This window comes from Accipiter gentilis, chromosome 28 (genome assembly GCF_929443795.1).
Source record: "Accipiter gentilis chromosome 28, bAccGen1.1, whole genome shotgun sequence".
In the NCBI taxonomy this organism is placed as follows: domain Eukaryota; kingdom Metazoa; phylum Chordata; class Aves; order Accipitriformes; family Accipitridae; genus Astur; species Astur gentilis.
In genome coordinates, this window is record NC_064907.1 from 18,509,637 (window position 1) to 18,535,710 (window position 26,074).

General features: G+C 40.1%; 1 protein-coding gene across 3 annotated transcripts; it reads left to right on the forward strand.

The window, feature by feature from the left end:
• The first annotated feature begins 279 nt into the window (after nt 1–279).
• ADAM28 (ADAM metallopeptidase domain 28) lies at nt 280–24,630 on the forward strand. Of its 3 annotated transcripts, XM_049831465.1 has the most exons (24): nt 280–407; nt 3,166–3,266; nt 3,905–3,981; nt 5,840–5,918; nt 7,694–7,770; nt 8,836–9,031; nt 9,462–9,524; nt 9,935–10,006; nt 10,567–10,736; nt 11,489–11,573; nt 12,818–12,948; nt 13,781–13,958; nt 14,495–14,584; nt 15,020–15,215; nt 15,861–15,963; nt 16,533–16,689; nt 17,325–17,405; nt 18,022–18,100; nt 19,026–19,116; nt 19,475–19,574; nt 19,855–19,920; nt 20,246–20,323; nt 21,338–21,400; nt 21,504–24,630. In XM_049831465.1, the coding sequence occupies exons 1-24, from the start codon at nt 359–361 to the stop codon at nt 21,534–21,536; spliced, it is 2,415 nt and encodes an 804-aa protein (XP_049687422.1). In that variant the 5' UTR covers nt 280–358; the 3' UTR covers nt 21,537–24,630. The 3 variants fall into 3 exon arrangements, 2 of the variants coding, with proteins under 2 accessions (XP_049687422.1, XP_049687423.1); XM_049831466.1 differs by lacking the exons at nt 280–407; nt 3,166–3,266 and adding an exon at nt 5,579–5,609 and having other exon boundaries at nt 3,903–3,981; XR_007509873.1 differs by lacking the exons at nt 19,026–19,116; nt 21,504–24,630 and having other exon boundaries at nt 21,338–21,368.
• Nucleotides 24,631–26,074: the final 1,444 nt, after the last annotated feature.

Sequence of the window (26,074 nt, forward strand, 5' to 3'; positions counted from 1 at the left end):
GTAGCTTTTTACCAGCCAGACTATAAAAAGACAATGTAAGGACCACTCCAATCTCCCTCTTTATTTATTTTTACTTTTTTTGATGAACAGTTTTTGGGAACTTATTTCAAAGAAGAAATCAATATATCACAATTCATGTGGCATTAACTAACCAGCAGGAACTTCCGCTTGCTGTAACACTATGACTTGAAAATTGTGCAACACCTTTAGTAAACACTTCCTCATATAGGAACAAGGATAAAGCTGAGCAACTCACTCCCTCTCATTCACTGCCCAAGAGAGAACTGCTCAAAGCAGACAGCCTGGGAACCCAACTTTCCCAGACCACGGAGACCACTGCTAGACAAGCGCAACTGAGATGACTAACACACTTCTTGTATCTGTTGTTTTGCTACATTTTCTCCAAGGTATGACTTTTTTTTTTTTTTTTTTTTTTAAATCCTTTATCAGTGGTTGCTGAAACTTTGTACAGCAATTTTATGAATTGTAGATACACTGAACTGTAGATAATACTGAAGAACAGTGAATTAAAGCCATTGAAAAAAATGGTATTGCTGAAGTTAGGGATGTTTTCATTTTCTCCTTCTGTTCAAAGTGATTATCTAAAATTCTCTAGTTAGAGAATTATTTACTTGTGTGAAAACTGGCCATAGATTGCCTAAGGACGCAGAACTGGTTAGTTTTGTGAGCCAATTAAGAAAGTAGTTCCCCTGCAAATAAGCAGACAGTTTATCCAACTGGGACAACTTATTAAACTGACAGCATTTTAGCTATAAAGACTTTTATGTGAATTCAGCTAATGACATCACCTGAATTAAAATAGTTAGCAGCCTCATTATCTGTGTGATGATTTGGGTTACGAGTATTCATATGACTTAAACTTAACAGACCACAGGTTCTTCCCCATGTGCACTGTTTCTTTCAGTTCCTGTCAACAGGGAAGAGATTTTTTCAGAGCTTGGCATGCACAAGCATGCACAGGTTTTATATACATAATTAGACATGTAATTTGTATTCAGACAGGTATCTTTACGATTTCATTAGTAGCACAGAATATCTGAAACGTGTACAGTACTAATGCTTAATGTGTTATAGATTTTGTTTCTTGACAAAACCAAACCTTCACTGTCAATGAAATCCTCACTATAGCTTTTTCTTCCTGGTGTGGGCTCTTGGAAAAGTACATAATTATTTGTTCCTTATTAGCACTTTTTCTAGCTGTTGTACGAGGCCAAAGGAATTTCTTTGTTCCTTAAAGCTACTGACTCAAGACAATGCCTGAGGCAAGACAAAGACAATATACCGAGTTCATTAAAAAACTACCTCTAAGAAACCATCTTTTCCAGAACAAAACTAACACGTTTTCCTCGAAACATCTGTATCACACTGCAGGAAAAGGACAAGTTTAGTTCTGAGTCTCCATTCAAATCTTGCCTAAACTTGAATCATCTGGGCTACAGTTAGCCTTGTAAAAAGAGTCTGCAACAGGGAGTGGATAGATAAAATTGGAGCACAGAACTCTGTTCCGAGAGGCCTAAAATATTCCTGTGATTATTACATAAGAACGAATTTAAGCTCATGGAAAGACAATGTTTGTGAGGCAAAAGACTTTTTAAATGTAAACATTAGTTGCTTAAAATAAAACATCATTGTAAATTACAGCAACAAACTTGCATTTGGTATTTGCTAACAGCATGGGCATGGATAGTTACTGTGTCCTGCATAAAGACCCAGCTGATGTAAGATAACTTCTTAGGACCTACTACCATTATACTATCACACCTTTCTCTACAGCACTCAGCTCTGTCAAGATACAACCAAGTTTATTCTGCAATTATTTTTGGAAAGGGTTTAATCAAATAAACCAGTTATGAAGAATTAATCTGTTTATTTTATGGGAACAATTTGCATGAGGATGCGCTCTGTTGTTCCAGATAGAGAAAATTACAGTAATTGGATGCCCCACTCCTGTAAAAATCTGGCCTTGAGGCAGACAATTAAAATGGGAGTTGCACTCTCCCTTTGCTTTTTGTTTTTTGGGTTTTTTTTTCAAATACAGGCTCTTGTGCCTAGCACTTAGCCCTCAAGAATTTGCCCATTCAGGTGAAATGACATTTTGCAGGAGATTAAAGAGCTTAGGAGGCATATAAAACCTGCTGTTGCCTTGTTGGAAACTAACACATCCCTTGTACGACCCTGCCTTCTCAAATGCTATACACCAGCTGCTATTATTAACTTCAAATGATGCAACGTGTGCTGACCACCCCTGCAAGTCATGCCACAAATTAACTTTTGTCAAGATTCACTCAGGCTCAGAAGCAGAAAACATAAAGAAAAGCTTTTCATCATCACTGTTTTTCCTCAGCAAGTTCTTTATAGCCATCGCAGACACACAACCCACCTTACGATTAAGACCAGTAAAAAGGGTTATGTGAGTCAAGGAATCATCAGGATTCCTTACCACCTTCAAGATTTTCCTACTTTACCGCTTATCTCCTATTATTTTACCTAGCCTCGTTCCACTGCCTTCTCCCGTCCTTTTGCTGTCACATGTAACCACCCTCACTCTGACTCAATAGGTAAGAGTGTAACTATTAAAGAACTGTCACAAATATTTACATGAAAAGACCAGCTGAAAAGCTTTCTAAATGAGAAATCTAGGCTTGGTCCAGACTTTTGGTGAACTGTATGAGTTTACTTGCTTACCTAGAGGCAGTCTTAACTTGTATGTCATCATGTGATAAGGTTTGGAAATCACTAATTTCACAGAACCGTGTAACTTACGTCATCTGCAAAACGTGAAGGCAAAGGTTGCACCTTGCGTAGCTCGTCTAGCGTGCTGGTACTCAAAACTGCTGATTGGTGCTGGGGAAGAAATCCAAAGCGAATTGCATAAAATATTTTGACACCTGGAAATAGCCAGGTATGTTAACTCATCTGAAATCCAGACTGTAACAAACCTTATGTTAGATCACATAATGAGGGTGACTGCTTAGCAGACCCGATGAGCTCATGTCAGAGCCAGTGTAGAGAATACAGGAGAAATGAGCGGTGCAACAGATGAATCACTATACAGCCCAAAAGAATCAGTCTTGACAGATACAAAATACGGTGTTTAATAAGTTAATACTGTGTTTTCATAAACATACGTCTGTTTCTCCCTAGGGAGCACAAGCAAGAAATTACCTGGAGTTGAGCAATATGAAATAGTTTATCCACGGAAATTGCACACAGTCCATAAAAGAGATACAGAAAGAAATAAAGAGGTATTAGAAGAGATAACTTTTTTTTTTTTTTTGGCTGGGATATGCGGAAGGTTTTCTGCAGTCAGAGTAGCCTTGGTTTTCAAGGGTAAGAGAATGTGGAGCCAGATACTTGATCTTGCATAATGACATGAAAGAGAAAACCTGGAAGAGTGACCGCATGTCCAGTAAAGATGGGCTGTGAGGTGTGCTCAGTATGCTGTGAAGTACCTGCATGCCATCGGTGGGTCTTCTGTACTTGTATCTCTGCAAAGCTGTAGGTTTTGATACTACTCAGATTTTGAATAACCTATGGACATTTTAATTTGAAGTAAATTAAATCAAATGCTTAAAACTAAACACGTTCTTACATACTGGAAGAGAGTTATGAAAATGTTTGAATTTAAGCATTTGCTTGAGCTCCTTCCTGAATATCCAGGTATGTGTTTATGATTGTAGAAATACATTTGCAAAGTTAGATTTGTTCCTCTAATTAAAAATATGAAACAGAGTGACCTCTTGCTTATTCTATAACTGCCAGAATACTTCATTCTGGTGGGAACAGGAGGAAAAGAATGCAGCTGGCAACTCAGAAACAGGCAGCTCATAGTGAGGCCAGGAATTGTAACAGACCATATTCTAACACTTAAATCTGTTTACAGACAAAATACGATGACACAGTGGAGTATGGATTCAAAGCCAATGGAGAGGAAGTCATACTGCACCTACAAAAAAACAAGTAGGTTCAGTTCAATTTTACCTTGAGCATTATTCCTCACTATAAATGGCTCTGTAGAGCATTCAGGATATTAAGAAACAGGATTTAGATTCTTGTAAGACAGAGGTATTCTGGTAAATACAACCTTTCAGCTCCAATGAGAGAAGAGGGGAGAGAAAGCATCATGTCACTGTTTTGGTAATGTGAAATAACTATGCAGGCATATGACTGCTAACTCTGTTCTCCCTTTTATTTCCTAAATGGCTCAATACACTGAATGTTTAATGTTTTCATATTATTTCACAAGTTTTCTGTGTCCATGGATAGTCTCTGTGTTGTATTTATTTACTCCACGCTGGTAGAAACTACAGAGAAGAACAAGAGAAATATCCATGAAATGGGGCTGTGTTGGCTCTGTATGCTTTTCAAAAAATGGAAAATATTAGTAAGAAATGCAATAATCCTTAATAATTCAGCTTCCAGCACTCCCTACCTTAACACTACAGCTGTTGGACTTTGAGCTGTCTAATATACACTGGCATTGACAAAATGCTTTATGGAAATTGAAAGCAAGGAGAGGCCGCCTCCTTGGCTGAAGAGATTAACAGCATTTAAACAGGACATGCAGAGGGTACAGAGAAGCAACGGGCTTTGTTACAGAACAAAGCATACAAAGAAAAGTCCAGAACCGTACAGAGCAACGCAAAACAAAGCACAGTCGTGCTTTTCTGCTTGCTGGCTCCACCATAATATTTAACAAGGGATCAAACAAGTCTGCTTTAATAGGTACTTTTCAAATGGCTGTGTAAATACAATAGTACTATAATCAGTTCATGTTAAATAGACTCTAATTAACTGTTTGCCCCTGTTTTAATCTAATCTAAATATTTGGAAGGAGGGGAAGGGAAATGATATTGTACTAAATCCCACTCTTTAAAAAGAAATGGGATTGTGGCAGCTTGAGGTAGTTGCCCAAACAGAAGTGAGTGTAGACTTGCTTTGCTGCTAGTTTTAGTAAGACTACAGCCCTGGCTTAAAGTTAAGCACCTTCTTAGTGCTCTGCTGCAGAGGAGCCTGAGTGCACAGAGCCTTGCAGGATCTGGCCTTCCACAGCAAATCACAAATGTGTATGCTAACAAGAAACCCAAAGACACCTTTCCCAGTGGTGGCAGAAATAGAGCAATTTATTCCATAGTCATGCTGTTCTCCTTTGAAGGTTCAGGAACGTGTATGTGTACAAAAGTAGCATTCCATTTAGACAGAAAAGAAAAATCAAGTTCAGGTGGAATGATTGCAAAGATGAGAACTTGCGCTAGCAAAGTTATAAAAAAGCTGTGAGCAAAAAAATCGGAAAAAAATATGTTAGTGTGATCTCCGTACAGAATCTCTGAGCGTGTGTACATGTACACATACATGTATGCACTGGCACATGTGGAACAGATGAGACAGCTTTTCCACTGACCTAGATCTTTGCTATTTATAATCAGTGGGGGTGAACTGGGAAGAGAACAGAACAGCACCATTTCACATGCACTGTGGAGTGGTAGAAACGTCTACACAAATTGGGAGGCCAAAAAAAGGATCAATACTGCATATGTAATTATACATTTACTTTCAGATCTACTAAGAGATTAGTTTACACCAATGAAGTAAGTAGACTTTAATTGCTTTCTTATTTTAGAAATGTTCCTTTGTCTGAGTAAAGATTACGAACAGGCAGAACTCCCCACCCAGCAGCTTTGCTTCCCTAGTTTTTCGATACTAATAATAACCTGAGTAATCATTTGAATTCCTTACATACTTTGCGTGTTATGCAATTGCCTCATTTCTAGACAGCTACAATTTATTTTGAATAATAATTGCACTTGACTCTTTGCAGGCATCTATTAGCTAGAGACTATACTGAAACAGTTTATTCTGATGACGGTCGACAAATAACAACAAGTCCTCAGATCAAGGTAATAAAAATAGGTTTCCTTCCCTCACTCATACTTGCAGTCTTGAGGAGGTCTGTATGAGATTCATGGGTCCATGAAACAATAGCACATATCAGACAGAAAGAAAATATTTTAAATCAAGGTTCTGAGCACTGTTAGGATGCCTCTGAAGGGACAGGGAAGATGTGACTCCTGACTTTGGCAGAGCTACACTGATTTACACTTTTTGAGACTGAGACACGCAGTTTGTCTCTCAAAAAGACAACCACTTTTTACCTTAGTGACTAACGAACACATTTTCTCAGCCAAATTTCTCTTTTGTCAGGAAAGGGGGTGGAGCCAGGGCCATTCCACTGCTTTCTACCTTCTGATTTTGCCCTCCTGACTTTGCTCATTCTGCACAACTCCATGACTTGTTTTTACACCCTAATCTCAGTGAGATCACAGAATCTGATAAAGACACATTTCCTCACTGGCTCACGTTACCACCCACGCTCACAGCCAATGCACTGCAGGTTACCCCAGGTGGCTTCTCTGAGCCATGACAAATCAGTTATTCAGATCCAGACACAGAGGAAGTCACTGTAGAAGTTAGTTTTTAATTAACTGTGCACTCACGGGTCTTACCTTCAACAAAGCTCTCACTTGAAGCTTTTTGTCCAACGCCATGCTATGTGTTTTAACACATGTAATTTGGAAAATAAAGCCTAATATTTCTTGTCATGGAGCGATCAGCAGAAACAGGAGGATCTTGAGTGAAATAAATGTGCATAAAGAATTCTGGGTTGGTTTTTTTGTGGAAAATGATGCCATTTCTGATTGCTCCAATTACTTTTAGTCCCTGAACGGATCCTGTGAAAAGCAAATAGCACCTACAGCTGGTCAAAGACAATCTCAAACAGGCCTACCTGTGTAGCTTGCTGAATAAGAAATTCCTACGTTGTAGATACTTTATTATGATTGAGATCATTGTTGTTTTTCTTGTATCCTCAAGAGATGGAGAGTAATTCTCCACTTCTTTCTCTAGTAATTTTCACTTTGCTGACGTCTTTTTCACTGTAAGAAAGTTGGCACATTGTGATGGAAGGAAGACAAATAAGTGGTAAAGTGAAACGAAACATCTATGAGAAAACAAAAGGCACAATGCATGCAGGTTTGAATACTGTGTTATAGGTCCCTCTTAAGAAATCTATTAAGGAAAATGCTATGGGTAAATTTTTTCACAATACCTCAGTGACTTTGAAGTCTCTTTGAAGACAGAAGTGTTCGTTAGACCTTAGATCCTTAAGTCAACTAAGACATGAAAATCTCTCCCCTCATTGTATGTTTTAATATAATACATGCATTTTAATCTCATTGGAGTTAATGCATTTAATTGTTGGGTTAATATTAAAGGGTGTTTCCTTGAAATTTGGCCACAATAAAATCATTTGGTATGGACCCTAATTCAGCAGAGTACATCAGTATATGCTTAATTTTGAGCAGTGAGCATGCATATTCTTGTTTGCACGTACTGTTGTGTATTTTGACCAGAGCCCACCATGATTGGATTTGTCACAATCTGGGTCACTCTGTCTTGAAGGATAACAGTAATGGTACTGTAGCAAACATGGAAATGGTCACCAGTTTTTTCCATTTTAAGAACCTCCTCTAACAGGAGATTTCCTCAGACAGTGCAGTTTATTGTAGCTTGTAGCTGGTCTAGTTTGTCTTCTGAAATCGCTGGATCTAGGCCAATTCAATGCAGTCAATGAGACATGGCCCAATTTGACAATGTATTCTTTCTTTCCAAACAGGATCACTGTTATTATGAAGGTTACATTCAGAATGATGTTCATTCCATAGCAAGCATCAGCGCTTGCAAAGGTCTAAGGTAAGATGGAGGTTTCATTCCTAAAGTGTACCAATGGCAGAATACGCATACTGTATGAGGATAAATTTTCCAATATAAAAAGAATCAGGATGTAATTAAGTGGTGTTATCTTTTATTCATGCTTACAGGGAAACCAGTTTACCAAACAAAACAAAAAAAAAGGGAAAGGAAGGAGAAAAAAGTTACCTTTCTACATCAGTTTCAGTATTTATAAACTGGAAGCTAAAGAAACATCTATATCGATACATTTATATGACTAATTCCATATTAGATCTGGTCATAAATCACAGCATTTGGTGGTGCTTACAGCAAACAGTTAAGGCTGATGCTTCCAAGATGTAGGAAGCTCCACTGACACTTCAAGAGAAGGCTACATTATTTTCAGTGCTACAGCAGTTACAGGGTCAGGAAGTTCAAGCTGTTGTATGAAAAGCTCAGTTAAAAGAATCTGCTGATTTGCAATCACTGAAGACACAGTGGTATAAAATAAAAAGGCAGGAGGATGACTGTTGAGTCCGAGAAGCTGCAGCAGAACATTTTCTCAATGGTTAGTGGAGTTTGGCCAAAACTCAGACTTTCTTTGTGAACACTTCTTGCATATCTTGTCAAGTTTACATGTTAACACAGAACACTTATTTTGACATTTGCTGCTCAAAATCATTCAAAACTCTTAATTCCTCCCAATATTTCAGATTTTCATCTCAATTCAAGATGAAAACATATCTTTGAATTCCCTGAATTCCCCACTGAACTGAAATTCACTTTTCAATCACCTCTGCTAGCACAAAATCCCCGAATTTAAATCTAATTAATTCCTAAACAGTTTCTTTTTGACTAACAGAGACTCAGAGACTTCACTGACTAGTCAAATCTTCCAATTGACTCAGCAGCTTTGATGTCTGCTGTTAAATTGTTGTACACTCTGCCTGCATGCTGCTAAACTATTCCACTGCATCAGTGTGTGCAATGGTCTGTACGTTTAGGCTAAATGCTCTTTGAGATAATGGTGCTATCTTGACTCAGTCCTGCCGATTCAAAAGATCACAGTCTAACTAATTTTCTTAGTGGCTATTTTGAGACCCATGGCCAGAAGTACCTCATTGAACCCTTGGGAACTTCAGACAGAGATGAACATGCAGTCTATAAGTACGAGAAACTCGAACAAAAGTCCATAAAAACGTGTGGTCTAATCAATAACACCTGGGAAGCAGATTCAAATGACCCCATCAATGACACCTTCAAATCCAGCAATAACCCAGAAGTAAGTACATAGTTAACCAACAGTCCAGTAAGTACATGTCAGAAAAGCAATTGCAGCCATAGGAGAACTCTGTGAGTAGCACAGGTCCCACTTTGGCTGGTGGCACCTCCAGAAAAGAAGCAATTGCAAACAGTGAAGAATAATAATCAGATCTTAAAGATCCAGTGCGAAATCTCACAGATCTTGAGATTTCAGAGTCACCACCTGAATTAAGTCATCCTGCATGTACTAATAGATGCCCACGTGCATCTTTAAACATCTAAATACTTCTTAATATCTAGCCTACCTTTCATCATTTTAAAACAAGGCAGTCCCCATTCTAAATGACTTGGGTAAAGAAATACCCTCATAACTAATACATGGGTTTGAAATTGCAAATGTTGAGACTGAAACAGGCCTTACAAGTCATTTAAATGTATCTTTTCTTTAGATGAAAGCATACCTGAAAGCAAAAAAGTATCTGGAACTTTACATAGTTGCAGATAATACTTTGGTGAGTATTGAAACTATTTTTTTTCTACTCATGGTACGTTTTTTTTCTACTCAGGTACTACTCATGTCCCTGGGCTCCTACTACAATTACAGTGCTATACTATGTTTTACCACTGACTTTGGCTAGGAATAGGATTTCCTAATGTCAACTGATTTTGAAAATCCCACCTGGAGATGACAAGAACTCAGAAAACACCATACAGTGCCTGTCCTCTTCTGCACCATACACATAGGATACATACTTTGAAAGGGCTTGATCCTTAACCACATTGCCTGATAAAACAGTAGATCAAAAAGATAATAATATGTAGACCAGGCATGGTGTGGTTTGCAATGCAATCTTCTGTGGGATACGTTCTGATAAATCACTATTTCCTCTCCTTTCCTAACATACTGTATTTACTTTTTTAGTATAAGAAGTATGAGGAAGATGTTCAAACTGTAAGACAAAGGATATTTGGAATAGTCAATTACATCAACACGGTAAGAGCAAATAAAGCAAAGTGAAATTGAAATAGAAGTGATTTATAATTTTTTTCTTTTGCAAACATCATGAATTTTCATTATTACATGTAGGAAAGAATGAAAGCTGAACTTCATTGTAATTTATGAAACAAATTTAACACATCTGTCCACATTATCCCATTCTTTGCCTTCAGATATGAGATTTCTAGAAAGGAAGACCTACACTGTATTTTCTTAACACTTGTTAAAGTGAATGATTGAAATCCTTTGAAAAGAATGAACTGATTCTCAATTCTTCATTTCTTTTGCAAGTCAAATTTCTTCAAAAATACTGCTGGAATTTTCAAGTATTTTAAAGCCATTTTTATAGTTGGTTTAAATGTGGGGGGAAAAATAAGATTTCATGTTTTGTTTCTTGTTTTTTTGTTGCAACTTCAAAGTGCAGAAAAGCTTAAATGGGGTCTGGAGTGGACTATGTTGCAAGTGACAGAAGTGAACCAATTACCAGGACAAGTGTTTGTTTCAGAAGTCTTCATAATATGCTACATTTTTACAGCAACGCTGTTTCTCTGCTGCAGGTTTATAAGGCCATAAATACCTACGTGGCTTTAATTGGCCTAGAAATCTGGACAGATGGCGATAAATGCCTCCTGAGTCGTGCTGCAGGATCCACTCTGGACAATTTCTCAAAGTGGCGTCTATCAGATTTATTAAAGAGGAAAAGAAACGACAATGCTCAGCTAATCACGTGTGTACTATTCTGTTTCCTATTTGCATTTCCAAATAGGTTCAAGGAATTTGTTCTTTTAAAATTGGTCACCAACCAGTCAGAGACGCTGTCTATACTGAACTGGATTTCATGCGTTCCAGTACCAGGTTGTACTAATTCCGGGACAAAAATGCAGGCTCTCTTTTCTTGCTTTTATTTTCTTCGTGGAATACAATTCCCTGCTAGGACACAGCATCTAATCTTTTTATCTGAACCCCTGCAAAAACAGGCAACGTAAACTTCCACTACCTCTCAGTCTCTCCTTTTCCCTGCTCTGGTCCCAGGAACAGTTGAGTGTCCTGAAGACTGCAGCATAGTCTAACAACCTAAGGAGCCATGACATGAAGTTTAACAGCTGGGAAACGCACGTTGCCAAACTAAACCACCACTCGCTTTGCTATTCTGGCTCACGTTCAATGGCCCTGATTCATCCAAGCACTTTGCCACATTTAGAGCACTTCATCAAGCTCTTTACGCCCATACAGATGCTTTAAGTCTGATGAACTGCAATGTAATTTAAGTAAAAATTTAAAATGAAAAGCGTATTCAATTGTTTTCTGATATGCCGTGATCTTAACCATGTCCTCAAATATTGTATTAAATCAGGGATGCAAACGAGAGCTGGAAATGAGTATATGCTTAAAGCCTTCAGCCTGGTTAAGAAAGCAGACACCTTCAGATCTGCTTCCTGGTCACAGCACTGCATTTCACTCTGCCCTTCTTCCTTACAGAGGCTATGACTTTGAGGGGACAACGATTGGATTAGCCTTTCTGAAATCCATATGCAGTGATATATATTCCGCAGGTATTATTCAGGTCTGATTTATTTTTATTTTATTTGTTAAAGGTTGATCTATGTTTTTTACCGAACCAGCAAAGAACGTTTATGAAAATTATTAGGTGTGCAACATTTTCAGTTCTCTGTCTGATTCATATCATTATTTTATTAGACTGTAGAAATTCACAGTCAGAGATTTTATTTTAAATGAAGTGCAGAGGGTAAAGGCAGCACACACAAAGCATGGCATCTGCGTTACCTAAATGCCAACATCAAACTCAGACACCTGTATTTGGAGTACCAGGCTCCAATAGAGTCAGAGGAGAGAAATAAGTGATTTTGTGCCTCTACCTTAAGGTTCCCTGTTTTGAACAGGGAATTGGTTCTGACTGTCTTAATGCATACCATCAGTTTAGCCACTTAATTACAGCTGCCTAAACTACTGTAACTTAAACGTCAGCCTAAACAGGAACATAGATCCAAAACTTTACCAACACCACCGGGAACTCAACTGCTGCACCCAGCTTCAGAGGACGGGCTTGCTGCTAAGAGGAATAACCCACATGAAATTCCAGCTTTACCACACCATAAGGAAATCCTAGGATGACCTTAAAACCAGAATGCTTTTCAAAGTGCAGTAATGCATTTTTGTAGCAGCATGATTTACAGTGCCATGCTGGAAGAGTACGACCAGTACGCTGCCTCGTGCTTTATGCATTTCCACTACCACCTGATGTTTATACATCTGGATTTCGCTCAAAAGAGCATGACTTTTCCTTTCCTCCCTCCCACCAAGCAGCACGAAACACCAAGCTAAGAGCAAACATGGAGCACAGTATCTGCCTTTCCTTTCTGTGCACGCACAACACTGTCCACAATAGTTACCTTGGTGTAATGAGTAATAATTATATTGCACCCGCTTAATTACCCTAAGCACAGAGACAGCTATCCAGAGAAAGGATTAAGAGTTTCAGATGTTCAGTTCCCCTTAACACTCAGTTGTTACTTGGCAGCCTAACTTCCTCATGTTTATTTAAAAACTAATTATACCAATTTATTCGTGTTTGTTAGTGGTATCATCTCATTGCTATTATAATATAATCCAGCATAAACTGCGGAATAGATGCATGCATGGATTGAACAACATATCAATCCTTATGTAGCAGTGAGGATAATTTCACTTGAAGAAAAGTTGTCCTATTTCTTAGCCACATGGCTTCTCTGATGTTCCTACTTGTTCTAAAATACTCACAGATATAACAGCCTGTTCTTATCTCTACAGGATCACAACAGAAATGAAATTGCAGTTGCAGCTACCATGGCACATGAGATGGGACACAACCTTGGCATGAGTCATGACACCAAAGCCTGCTCGTGTAACGATCAAGTTTGTATCATGACAGATACTGTCAGGTAGGAGGTTGGATAAAAAGGCAAGGGCATTAATGCATGGGGCAATTAAGGATGGGCTTTGGATAAGCTGCCAGTTTCCAAAATGGAGTAGTAATTTTTTTTTCCTCTGAGATTATTCCATTCAAATTATACAAAAAGAAGGGAAAAATGAAGAAATTCCAGGCCCTTGTAAAATATTCCCAGATGGATAACCTCTCCCCTGCAAAAACCAACCAACCAACCAAAAACCTTAGTCACTTTTGGCTAACATCAGCTTTGCACGTATGGTGGGAGCCTTCACGTTAAACCATAAATAACTTCTTCCTTACAATGACAACAGCATAAAACTGCTATGGTATCTCAGATGACAGAGCTTCCCCAAGATTTACCTAAAATATATTTTTGTTCTCTACCTTGGAGATGTCTCCTGTGAAAACCACGTAGAGTGCCTGCACCTTTAATAAGTACCCATTAGATAGAAATGTAGTTCAGTTTTCATTCTAGTTCAACACCCTGAGCCTCTGCTGGAAGGCCCAGTGGAAAACTCCTAATGCCTGAACCATCCAGGCACAAACTGTATAGACCAGGCTTAAATCTTTGGGATGCAGGATTTATTACGTGCAATTTTTACATTTAGCACATTAACTACTTCTGATCTGTTTGTTTCCACTTTTTTTTTTTCTCCTGCTATAAGTAAGAGATAGCCATTGTATTTATTAATATATGTATTTGGTAAAATGGTTGCACCCAATAATTTGGGGGATGGTCACTTGTTTAATTTCTCTTGTAAAGGATATTGCTTCTCCTTGCCTACAGTCATCCTAACATAAATCCTCCTGCTTTCTCAATATAGCTCTATCATCCCCAAGAAATTCAGCTCTTGCAGCCTCCAAAGTTTTGAGAAATACATGTTGAATGACATGCCAAAATGCTTAACTAACATCCCAGATATAAGCAGCATCATAGCACCTCCAACCTGTGGAAATGGCTTTCTGGAAAGAGGAGAGGAATGCGACTGTGGTAGTCCTGAGGTATATGCATAACCGGGAATAAAATAATACTTGGAAGAGGCAATGAGTTTTACTCAGGCTGTACAGTTATCTGGTTTCTGTTAGTTTCTGAGGTAGCCAGTTCAAAGCTAGCTGAAATATTTCTCAGTAGAAACTGTGGTCATCAAATGGCTAATCTGCAGTGCAGGCACCTCTATTAAGTGCAAGCTAAATGGTGGAAAACACAACTGCATACTTTGTCATATGGTATTGACAGAGGAACTGAGAATGAAGAAAAGCCATACATACAAAACCGTCTCAGCAGAAATAAGCAAGTTCCCTGCACAACTTCTATTAGCATTTTCATAATCAAACACACTTTGTATTCTTTATGTGCTCACTCACAATGGCTGGCATGGCTTCTAGTGAAAACGGTTTTCAGAAAAGCAAAGTGCAGGTCCAAGATACCCTTCCCTCCCTTGATAACCAAGTACAGGATGGTTTGTTGAGAATGCAGTACAGAGGGGACCAAACCCTGAAGCAGTGTACCAGAGCTCTGATTGCTGATTCTGTCACAGGAGTGCACAAATCACTGCTGCAACCCCGAGACGTGCAAACTGACAGAAGGCTCCACGTGTGCACACGGAGAGTGTTGTGAAAACTGCCAGGTAAGACTCCTTTTAATCTCTAGCTTCTCATATTTTCCAGGGTATATTTTTTTTTTCACCTGTGAGAAAGCAGTAATACACCTTTCAAAAGAACCAATCCTCTTTACTTGTAATTACTGACATAGCACTGTAATGTCAAGTGCACTTGTCCATCCCAAACTACACCACAATTATCAACTAACTCAGTCTTTCAATGTCCTGGAGCATTTTACCACCCATTTCCTCCTGGAAAGAACAGCTGAAGCACAACCAGGCAAAAATCTTACCAAGTGACAAAACCAACTTTCAATTAGATACGGATCTTGCTCCTCATCCAACTTGTACAGTGAGGATGAGATTCGTCTCCCCTAATTTTAGCCCTCTAGTTCAGTGTGGTTTTTAAATGGCATGGAGGAGCACTGTGTTAAATGTGGCATTGCTTTTCCCCCACTTCAGTATAAAAAACCAGGCGCTATCTGTCGAGCAGTTAAGCATGACTGTGACCTGGCCGAGATGTGCACCGGCTTTTCTGCAAATTGCCCAGTGGATCGATTCCGTGTGAACGGATACCCCTGCAACTATGGTGAAGGCTATTGCTACATGGGAAACTGTCCCACCCGAGAAAACCAGTGCAAAGCTGCTTTTGGACCACGTGAGTACAAGTTGGCATTGAAAAAATAAGGTTGCCTAGGTCAAAGGACAGAGAGAGAGAGAGGTAGGCTTTGTCTGCTAGCAAATCATCAAAGATGTTTTGTAAATCAGGAACAGTGTATCTACATAAAGGAGTATAATGAGATTACAATCATGTGACCTGAAGCTCAGAGCATATAATGCAATGTATTTCTAGAGAAATGGGAAGCATATTCCTCTTTTGCACAATGCTTTGAAGGTAAATTTGGAGGGGGAGCTGGGTGAGTATTTCTTTGCTTGATAGAAAGAGGAAATGTCTGTATTTCAAGTTCATGTCCAAATTTAGCATGCCCTTATGTTTCTGAAGAAGTGTGGCGGCTTACCCTCTTCCCAGTCCTAAACCATCTCCAGTCCTGACTATGTCCCTTTTCTTAGGCAAGGTCTATTGGTTCGTACTGGATAGAGAGAGAACACACAGGGTAGGTTCTGCTGTGTCTACACAATAACATTGCAGAATTAATGCATGAAGTGCAGAGAGAGTCATTTAGGTCCATGGGTAACTTCACTGGGAAAGGCCATTTCCTAACCAGGTGAAGGAAACTGAATACGACTAATTCTCACAGGCAGAGAACCTGAACTAATCCCACTGCATTTCCCTCTTTCACAGAGGCTACTGATGCTGCAGCTTCCTGTTACCGGATGAACGAGAAAGGGGTATATTACGGATACTGCAGAAAAGAAAAAGGTAGTCACGTCCCGTGTAAAAAAAAGTAAGCACTGTGTTACAGAATTTGCTGGGATTTGGGAAGAGAGACCATTCCTATTCAAATTAAGAGACAGAAGCAGAAAGCACACTATTTTAGATGGCACATATGTCCATGTGTCCCTACTTGTTCAGTTTGAATATTGTGGTAAAGCCAGTTCTCAGAAAACTAGTTTCCAAATCATGAGATCAGTCTGAGAAAGAGCAAGTGTGTACATATATATGTGCAAGCCTACTTGTGAGGATGACTGCGTGTGTGTGCATGCATGTGCAGGTAAGTACAGGGAAGGGATTTTTGAATAGGGAACTTGAACCTCAAGTGAGCTGATAACAGGTCAGTTAAATAAATACTCATTTCTGCAAATTACTGTGGGCTCCCTGATAAGCTCAAGAGGAATTAAGAACATGCCACCTTCTACTCACAAACCAACCTGAGAACACCACAAACCAAAATTCTTCTACGCAACTTTTTCTTTGGAGTTCCTGTACCCAACAAATTCAAGCTAGAGGAGAGGCCAGCTCAGATAGTTTTGCTGTGCAATGCTGTTGTTCTACCAGCTCTTGTTCTCCTTCCAGAGATAAAATGTGCGGAAAATTGTTCTGTACCGGGGGGACAGAGATGCCTCGGGATATGAGCCTAGTGACTTTTGATTCCTGCAAAGCAAGTTTTTCTAGAAATGGAGAAGCAGACGCAGGGATGGTTCTCGATGGAACGAAGTGTGGGAATGGGATGGTTAGTAGAGAATAACTTTCTTCCTCTCTTTCAGTCTTGCTTATATTCTTAGCTCTTTTACCAGACAAGAAAAATTTTAAACAGGGAATACTGAAGTGGAAACTTAACATCTGCTGATCTGATTTGCCATACCTTCTGCCTTACATCTATCACAAATAAGTAGCAAACAGGAACTGCTATCATTCTGATTTCCTTATATTTGTGTCAGTAAAAAATAATAAAATAGCAGTCAAGCATATGTGGCAACAGAAACATACCTTTGTATGAAGGGTTAAAAGATCATACGTATATTACTATTTTAGTTATTTCCATAATGGATGTGCTAGGCATCACTGAGTGCTACTTCCAATTTCTTTGCTATACATTTCTACTTGGGTGGGGGAGGACTGAAGGACTGAAAAGGAGCGGAAAGCAGTGATGTCTGTACATCTTGCTGACTCCCCTTTGCTATAAAACACCCAAAGATCAAATGAAAAATTATATCCACATATCAAACTCCAAAGGTACGTTTAAGTGATTTGCAGACCTGTTTCTATGCCTCCTTTTACTCTTCATCGCTTTACACAATAATGTGCAAGCTCTGCATGTTCTGAAACTATAAATGACTTTGTTAACATTTGCCCTGTACATTTCAGGTGTGCAGCAATGGCGAATGTGTCTATGCTGAAGATGTCTTCAGATCTGCCAACTGCTCTGCCAAGTGTACTGGACATGCTGTAAGATACGAGCACTTGATGCTATTAACTTAAAAAAAAAAACCAAACAAGAAAATTATGCATATCAGCTACAGACCTTATTGATGACAGTATTTAAGTCACTGGGATAGGAATTTGCAAAAATTGTGGAATCAGAAGCTTCCTGTATTTTTAAAAAAGCAAATCTAACCTGATATAGCATCAATATTTTTGCTAAGGAGGTCACAGGAGATGCACACAGATTCTGTCTGGCTGTGCCTCTGAGCCACAGTATCATGGCTATTCTCTTTCAGGTCATCTTTCTGTTTTGGGAAGGTAATTGTGCTCATCTTATTTGAACATTCAGAGACCTACAGATGTAAAGACTAACTCTGCTGCTTTGTGCCCTGTACTGAAGCTTTCACTGCAGAAACACCTGCAAAAGGCACACGATAGCAGACAATCAGACCTGTCCTTTACTGTACAAAACTGCTACTCCCTGTGTGAAACTTTGGTCCAACTAAAATCAGAGGGGGTTTCCAGACCTAGCTTCAATAAGCTTCCCAGGACCTTGATCCAGAGCTGCTGAAACTTTATGGCATCACAGCTTCACTCATATTTCCCACCTGAAGATATTCCTGGCTTTGTGCTTCCTTAGGTGTGCGACCACAATTTGCAATGCCAGTGTGAAGAAGGATGGGCACCACCAACCTGTGACAGCTCGTCTGCAGTTACCAGTAAGTGCTGTATGGCCACACATTGGGTACTGTATTCCGCTGGCTGAAATGAGCTGCTTTAATTCCAGTGAAACAGCCCTAACTTGCACTGGGTGCCAGACTGTTTCTTTGCAAATCTCACATATCTAGGTCTCTGATTTCTGTGCATCTTTACGTCACAGCAGCTTGTATGAATGACTAGAGCAAGCTATTTTTCTTTCTAACCTGACAGAAGTGATACACTCAGGAGATTATTTAGAGTAGCAGGCTTTTCCTTTCTCCATCCAGAGATAACAAGCATACCATATTAGCTCACTGTCAAATTTGAGTGGAAGCAAGCTCCCAGAGGTTTTGCTGTGAGGGAGGTGGGAAAGTTTTATTACTTTATCATCTGCATGGAGCTGACCTCTAACTGATCCACCTCTGAGAGAAAACACTTTGTGTACAGATTTCCACATTGGGGGGTGGGGGAGAAATTAAGCCTTTGTTATTAAATATTTTCGTCCTCTCTCCACACTCACTAGAGCACTGTCAGCTGTCAACATTGTGGCTTGGTTGAGGCTTTAGAATAGCATTGTTGAGGGAAAATTGTGAAGCCTTACTTGCATATAAAGCCAAAGGCCTGTGCCCAGTTTTGGGTAACACCCTTTGAGAAAGGGGAGAGGAATGACAATGAAATAATCTTTGAGGATGGATTGAAAGAGCTAGGTTTGTTTAGCCCAAGGACAGCTCAGGCAATAACTACAGCCTGCAAAAATGGCAGGAATATATTCCTTTCCATCACCATTTGTGGCAGGAGAAGAAGCCTTAAGTTTGAGCAATAGTAAGGAAAAACAGGGTCCAGACCTTTCAAAAAAAATTACTTTGCCAGTGGTCTTGATGAGAAACTGCTTAGTAATAGTGGATCTTTAAAGGCATAGCAACTTGCGTTCTGTCTCCCTGACAGGCTTTGCTATTGTTGCTGGCGTTCTGGTTGTCCTCGCTGTCACAGCAACTGCAGCAGTGTTACTTATCCGCTTGAGAGTATTCAAGAAGAGGTAAAATAATTACCCCCGAGGGGGACGGGGGACCAAAACCCTAAAGCCAGGCAACTTCTGGATAGGTTTTAAGCTGGGGGTTTCAAAGGGGGTGGAGGGAATTAGACACTGGAAAGCTAAGGAAGTTGGTCCATGACCTTTGTTGAGCTGTTTCAGAAATCCCATAGTTGGGAGAGGACCAAGGACTTGAAAATGTAGCTCTCAAGATTAATCCTAAATAATTAAAACAAGGGGAAAAAAGAAAGAAAGAAAAGATGGACATAGCTATGTAACACACCAATAGGAGGAAGAGGGGCATTCAAAGTTTTTTTTACTTCAGTCAGAGTAAGATTTACAGTTATATGTAATATTTGCATAGCTGCCAGACCAGAAGGGGACCTGGAGCCACAAACCAAGTCTTTGTGGATCAAGAACAAAGACACAGAGAACACCCTGTGCTGGCAGCACCTGACCAGAAGGTAAGAGCAGGGAGCCGCTGGGTCAGCTATAGTCTCCCTGGGACTGTAACTGAAGGGTTGAAACATCAAAACTCATCAGCCAAAGTGTGCTACACTTTGACGAGGGTTTCAAAATGCTTGTCTTGGGCTGAGGGGACAGTGCTGTGAATCCCAGCATGGGGAGGGAGTCGGAAAAGCACATGGCACTAAGTCCCTGAGTAATCTGTCTGCAGTAAAGGGGCATGCAAAGATAATGCACAAGATAAGGGCTCCATCCACTTTAACTGTTCCCTGTTTTCAGACGAATGATAAGAAACTTCTCCTTCCTGTACCTCCACTGCAGCAGAACAAACCACAGCTCCAGAGCGTAAGTACTTTTAGAGAATTTCTTTGCTTTCACACTGGCTTTGGGGAAGACAGCACATGCCAGTTCATGCCATGGCAGAGACCAGCAATGACAATCTGATCCCAGAGGCTGTGGAAATCACTGCACTCCAGATAAGGCCCTGCACATTTTCTCAAGGCCAGACAGCATAAAGCACCCACACTTCTGAAATGAAGGCATCCTTTTACCCCATTAATACACTTTTTATATAAAACACAAGCCTACACGTTCCCATGGGAACATGCAGATGTATACATATGCAATATGTATAGAGGGTCACTATCTTTTATATTCTTTTCTTTTACAGCCTATCGTAAGACCAAAAGGTCCCCCACCTCCTATTCCTTCTACCAAACCAACCTCTTCCCACACAGAAGAGATTTTTGTAAGTGTAACCCTACAACGTTTCACATCTTTCATGTGAGTTGCAAATGACTATCAGAAGCCAATTAGTATTTTCAGTTTCTGACTATGATTAAAAAGAAATAAATCACAGACATTCAAACCACATATTCTTTAGGGTAGGAGTCACCTTTTTTGCCATGTAATCCTAAACTGCACAAAATACTCTTAATCTGTGCCAAGGAGTACTGTAAGCCATCACAAACACATCTCATTAGCAATAGTACATGGAGTCCACACCAACAGGGATTTCAGGTGTAAACACAATGCAAATGATGAGCATCTTTGCTACTACAGATGTCTGCAATGGTCCCTGTATTGTGGACATGCGGTAGTCTCTAAAGACGCCAGCTGTGAGGGGATCTCCATCAATGTGAATATATATATTTTTTTGAATTCTTTAAAAAAATTTGGAGACCAGAAGCATACGAATATTTGCCATTAATAAACCCAAAGCATCCTACTTAAACAAAAATGCCTCCCTCAAATATTTACCATCTCAGCATTTGAGTCCCTGCCCACTCGATATAAGGGTGTAAAAACCATCTTCAAACTAGCAACATAACTGCATGGTATTGCCTACATAAAGAATGATGCATCAGGACTGAAAAAAACCCCACATATCAGCTTGATTATAAAAATACATTTAAATCCCACTGTCTTAAGAAATGCTTTCCTCAACATGCACCCTGAGCATGTGATCAGCTTTAGCTTCCCAAGCAGTCTATTTGAGCATTGATACTTGATACAGTCAAATTTAAACACCGAGAATAGCTCAGTGGTCTTCTGAAACAGGAGAACTATACCCCTTGTGTATTTGTATTATTGTGCCTTCTTGTGTGTGGACAGATTAATCTAATTTACCCCTAGCTTCACCACTAGGAAAATGCTGGAGTAAATACATGAGATAACAGTAGCAGCAGCTGAGGTCTGCAGATGTTCTGCGGCTCCTCAGACAGGAAAGCCTAATGACATTTAAACTACATTTTTGTTATAGGCACCAGAAAGAAAACCTCCTCATCTCCCAGTTCCCAAAGGCAAACCTCCACCTCCACCAAAGGTAACTGGAGTTCAAATGTGAATAGCAATTCTTTTGGGACGTAATTTGTTGAAACTGCACCAGGCACACTGTGATTTGTTTAACTCTTTCTTTTTTCATGTAGGCTTTAAAACCTCCAATTAATCCCAGAGTATGAAGCTTCTGCAGTAGGGCTGATCAAGATACCTGAAATTTTCAGGGGACAATTTGTTTGTCCCTCAATTCCTCCACTTTTGGCAAAGGCAACAAAGATAGTCTTCCTGTTCTCTTTAAAAAAAAGAACAACTGACTGACAACTGCTTTGAAAGGAGAAGTTTGGTTTTCAAACAGCGAGGAACTCTTTGGTGATGACATCAAGCTACTGTCCAAAAGGAAACGAAGCAGAATCGCTACTTGCACTGAGGTGTAGAATAGGAGTAAGTTATAAAAGCTGCTTAACACATCCCAACTCCTAGGCCACCACCGCAAGATGTGGCTGCATTGGGATGCCCTGCATCTACACTGCTTTTCTCATACAGACCTGAGAAGATCAGGGGAAGTATGGCTACAGTATGTTTGTAAATTGTAAACTTTTTGCTATATTTCTGGATCTTTGCCAGCCCTCTCTTCAGCAACAGACCAGACCTTCTCCTTCATGTGCAAGCTGCAAGTTCTGGAAAGAGAAAAGTCCTTCCTGCCCTTCAGAGAAAAGTTTGTGTCCTCAAGACCTGAACTAGCCTTGGAATAATAAGATTACACACTGGAAATGCATTGATTCTGGAAAGATCCTTTTGGATCGGATTCACTCATTAATCCTTAGATTACCTGTTAAACAAGATTCCTCTGTTGAATAGGCAGAACTGGAGATATGCTCAAAAGCAAAGCACACAGGAGTCAAACCACTTGCTGCTTGCAAGTGCTCCCAGAGCTCAGGCTGTGCCAGTTTAAAAAGAGCTCCAGCTGCCACCATTGCACTTGGACAGAAAAATTCAGAAAAGCAGTGTCAACAAAATCCTTAATCATTTATTTCATTTGCCCCTCAGCTCCAGAAATATCTGAGTATTTCTCCCTTCCAGGATATACACACCTTCGTGTTTTTGTTTAATTGCTCTTGCACCAGGGTGTGTTATTGTAAAGTTGCTAATGAGTACTAGGCTGGGCCCAAGGGTTTGTTATTGTGGGACAGCATTGCAGCATGAGGCTTTGCACACTGGTTTATTACTGAGGGGTTCCTCATTCGTTCTGGCCTGTTGGCATCAGCATTGTTGACACTATTGGCCTGCTGGCATAGATCTGCATGATACTGTTGGCATTGACGTTAATAATACTGTGAGGGTGCTGGCACTGATGCTATTGTTACCATTGGCACTGATATTATTCATGTGGTTGGCATCAATATTTTTAAGTTAAAGCACACAGAAGCGTTTTTCAAGGAACAAAAATTTTACCAGGGGGGAGGGGGGAGGAGAAAAAAGAGACACACACACACAAAATTGCCCTGGACCCAAAGTACTCGAGATTTTATAGAGATTCCAGTTTGAACTGGATTTGGGTTTGGATCAGGATCAAAACCAGAACACAGATCCAAATCGATTACACTGTGGCTCAGGAAGGCAGTTTCCAGCCCTTAAGCATAGTGGCTTTGCTAGAGAAGACCACATGCCTGCCAAACTACCAAAACAAGACCTGGGGCCTCAGGCCAGCATTGTGCATACTAACAGTTACCTGTACTTGATTCTGACCAGGGCCCATTAGGACTTTTAAAAAAGCCCAATCCTCAGAGGGCCTGAACCCTTCTACTCAAGTTTGCTAACCACCTCACACCTGCTGAAATCCTGATCCGCGTAATCTTGTTCGGATACTGAACACCTAACTGTACATTTACTTTTCAAATGCAGAGCCTTGTTATTTACAGTGACTGTTACTGCAGCTGCACACTGCAGATCCATTGTCTCTGATACAGAAACGCATATAAAACCCCCAATTTCTTCTTTAGGGCCAGGCTTGCTTTGAGGTTGCCAATCAAGTACTGTATGCTCTGCAAAACACAGATGTGATAAAATTACAGTCTCCAGTGAGGACTGAGGTGGGTTTTTTGTTTTAGGATAGATTTTATTGGAAGAGCCTAGCTTTCTTCCGCTTTGGATAATTGCTTCTTTATTTGAGTAAGAAATGGATTTTAATCTATCTGTATTTGACTATGGCGTAAAGATTCCGAACTTTTTGTTATGAACTCTAATTAATGTATTTACAAAGATTTATATATTAGAAGTATTCTGTCTAAATTGGAAGTAGTTGTTTTGTTTTTTAAAGATCATCATTTGCATGAAAATACATGACAACAGTGTAAAGTGGGATTCATTTATAACATTGCCAAACCTCTAGAACTCCCAACTTGGACCAAAAAGATCATTCACAGGCATTGCCAAAGTTAGCCAATAAAGCTGAATTAAATCTTTAGTAAGGGTTGACAAGATACTGCATCACCATTTTTCTGCCACCCTAAAATCTGTTTCTTCATAGTCTGCAACATTTTCCACTTTGTGAGCATCAAGAATTTTCCAAGGATATGGAGATTTGAAGCAAGCTAAAGAGACTCGCTTTTTCTTAACTACCTTTCTCAGATTCAACTCCCAAACCATGGAGCTTGGGCTTACTTTCTCCTGCAGAAAACCAGTACTCTATGCCTGACCTGTATGGGCTCAAACCTCCTTAATATATGAACACTTTCAGTAAGCAAAGCCTGCACCCCAGCACCCAAGCAGAGTGAGAGTGCTGTATTGAGACCAAGCATCCATCTTCAGCAGTGACTTGCAGTAGAAACCCAAGAAAAATATATAAGAGCACACACCCATAGGAGTTTATGATTTACAGCTTTTCATGGCCTCAGCATCCATAGAACACGATAGCATCCCCTGTGATGGAGCACATGTTCTATCGTTCCAGCATTGTTCTGTTATGCAAACGTGACATCTACTGTTAAAAAGCCTCTACTGCAAGAGGAAAGTGAACCCAAGGAAACTGAAGACATCTTCAGCACTCCAATTGTCAAGAGCCTGCAGTATGTAGCCCCACAGGGCTAGTACATCATCAGATGCATTTCCCTCTGTAGTCTCACACTTTTCACTGAGCTGTAATAGCTTGATTCGGGTCCAGCAGTTCCCTTACTCCTGGTTCATGGTCCCTTCCTCAGCATGATCTACCACACACACACAGTACAGCAGAGCAGCAAGCCCACCTGCTGGCATCATATAGTAAGATACAGAAGGGATTCTGGCACAGTGCAATCACCACCAGTGAACTGAAGCTGACTGAATTTGCATTCGCTATGCCGGAGCCACGTGCCAGACCCTTGTCTTGCTCCTAGTCCAAAAGCAAAGCAGTTTACCACTGGTTTTGCGGTGTTTTTTTTTACTAGGAGTGAGCACTCCACCCCTCCCTCTCCCCTTACTCCATGGGAAAACAAAAATGTCTTTTTTTCTGTTCCTTTTCAATCTCTGAATTTACCACCCTCTTTCATCCCTCTTTTCCCTCCCACCGTCTCTGAGTGACAGTGCTACCAAGAGAGAGCAAACCTTTTACTCTTTGCACCCCCAAACCAATCTCCACTGTGAATAGTTTTGGGGAATTCTTGAAAATAAGGCACACGCTGGACCACTGCAACAGACCCATTTCCTCAGTAGTTCCTATCAGGCCCTCTGAATTGCCCACTTTGCTGTGCAAATTCACCACTGGCCATTAGAGGGCAATGGGGCATGGAAAAGAAGTTTCTCCTGCTAGCTATCAGATGACTGCTATTACCTCAAACGAATCAATTCTGAATTTACTGCATCCTCTGACCTTGGGCTATAGATTTGGGAGACATTAACAAGGATGCCATCAGCCAGGAGAGTGGGGAGATTGGAGCACACTCAGATTTTCAGACACAGAGGCACCAGACAACTAATAAATAGGCTAAACCCAACCCTCCAAACATGACACCGTAGAGAGCACATGCCTTAAGCTCTACACAGCAAGTGGCAGTCCTAATTGATTCAGGTCTTACTGACCAGAAAACAAAACAGTGACCTACCAGCCTTTATCAAAATGAATAATAAATGTCACTTGTAACTTGAAATTAAGAATTTTCTTCCCCTTTTGCTTCCTTATGGCAGTATATCTTTCATAGCCTCATAGTACTGCATGAATCATTACCATCTTAACAAATAAGTGAATGAAAGGCTGCAGGTTGAATCCACTGATGTGCAAATCAGTGAAAACTCATGGAAATATTGCAGATTTCCAAGCTGACAGACCCTAAGACTTCAGACCTGACTGTCTGTCTACCACCCAGCTGGGCCTAACAGCTCTCCAGTGCTACAAAACAAATGGCTCTTACTATGATGGCCTTTGCCACTGCCTGATAATATCAGTAAATGTGAACCTCAGCCATCAGCTACTTAGTGTTATTTACCTGCGGCTGAGAAGTGCTAGTCTTAAATCATCAGTTTATCGATAACTTCCAGAGTACGGCATTGCTGGATGCTTCTAATATTCCTCTGGTGCCGAGGAAATGGGAGGCCCTGGGAAAGGAGCAGAGGTGGCTGTTGGGTTGCCAGCAGTTGCCCTGGCTCCCAGATCACTTTAAGGCAATCTTCAGAAAAGTGGCACAGATATTAACAGGCTGTTACTGACATTAGATCCATAATTAATTCCACATAATGCATGGCCCCAGCC

Excerpts from the sequence above, each read along its gene's own strand:
- ADAM28 (XM_049831465.1), top strand. The coding sequence starts at position 359 with ATGACTAACACACTTCTTGTATCTGTTGTTTTGCTACATTTTCTCCAA. Across the intron at positions 10,007-10,566 it reads TAGTCAATTACATCAACACG|GTTTATAAGGCCATAAATAC; the intron begins GTAAGAGCAAAT and ends TCTCTGCTGCAG. Across the intron at positions 15,216-15,860 it reads CAAAGCTGCTTTTGGACCAC|AGGCTACTGATGCTGCAGCT; the intron begins GTGAGTACAAGT and ends CCTCTTTCACAG.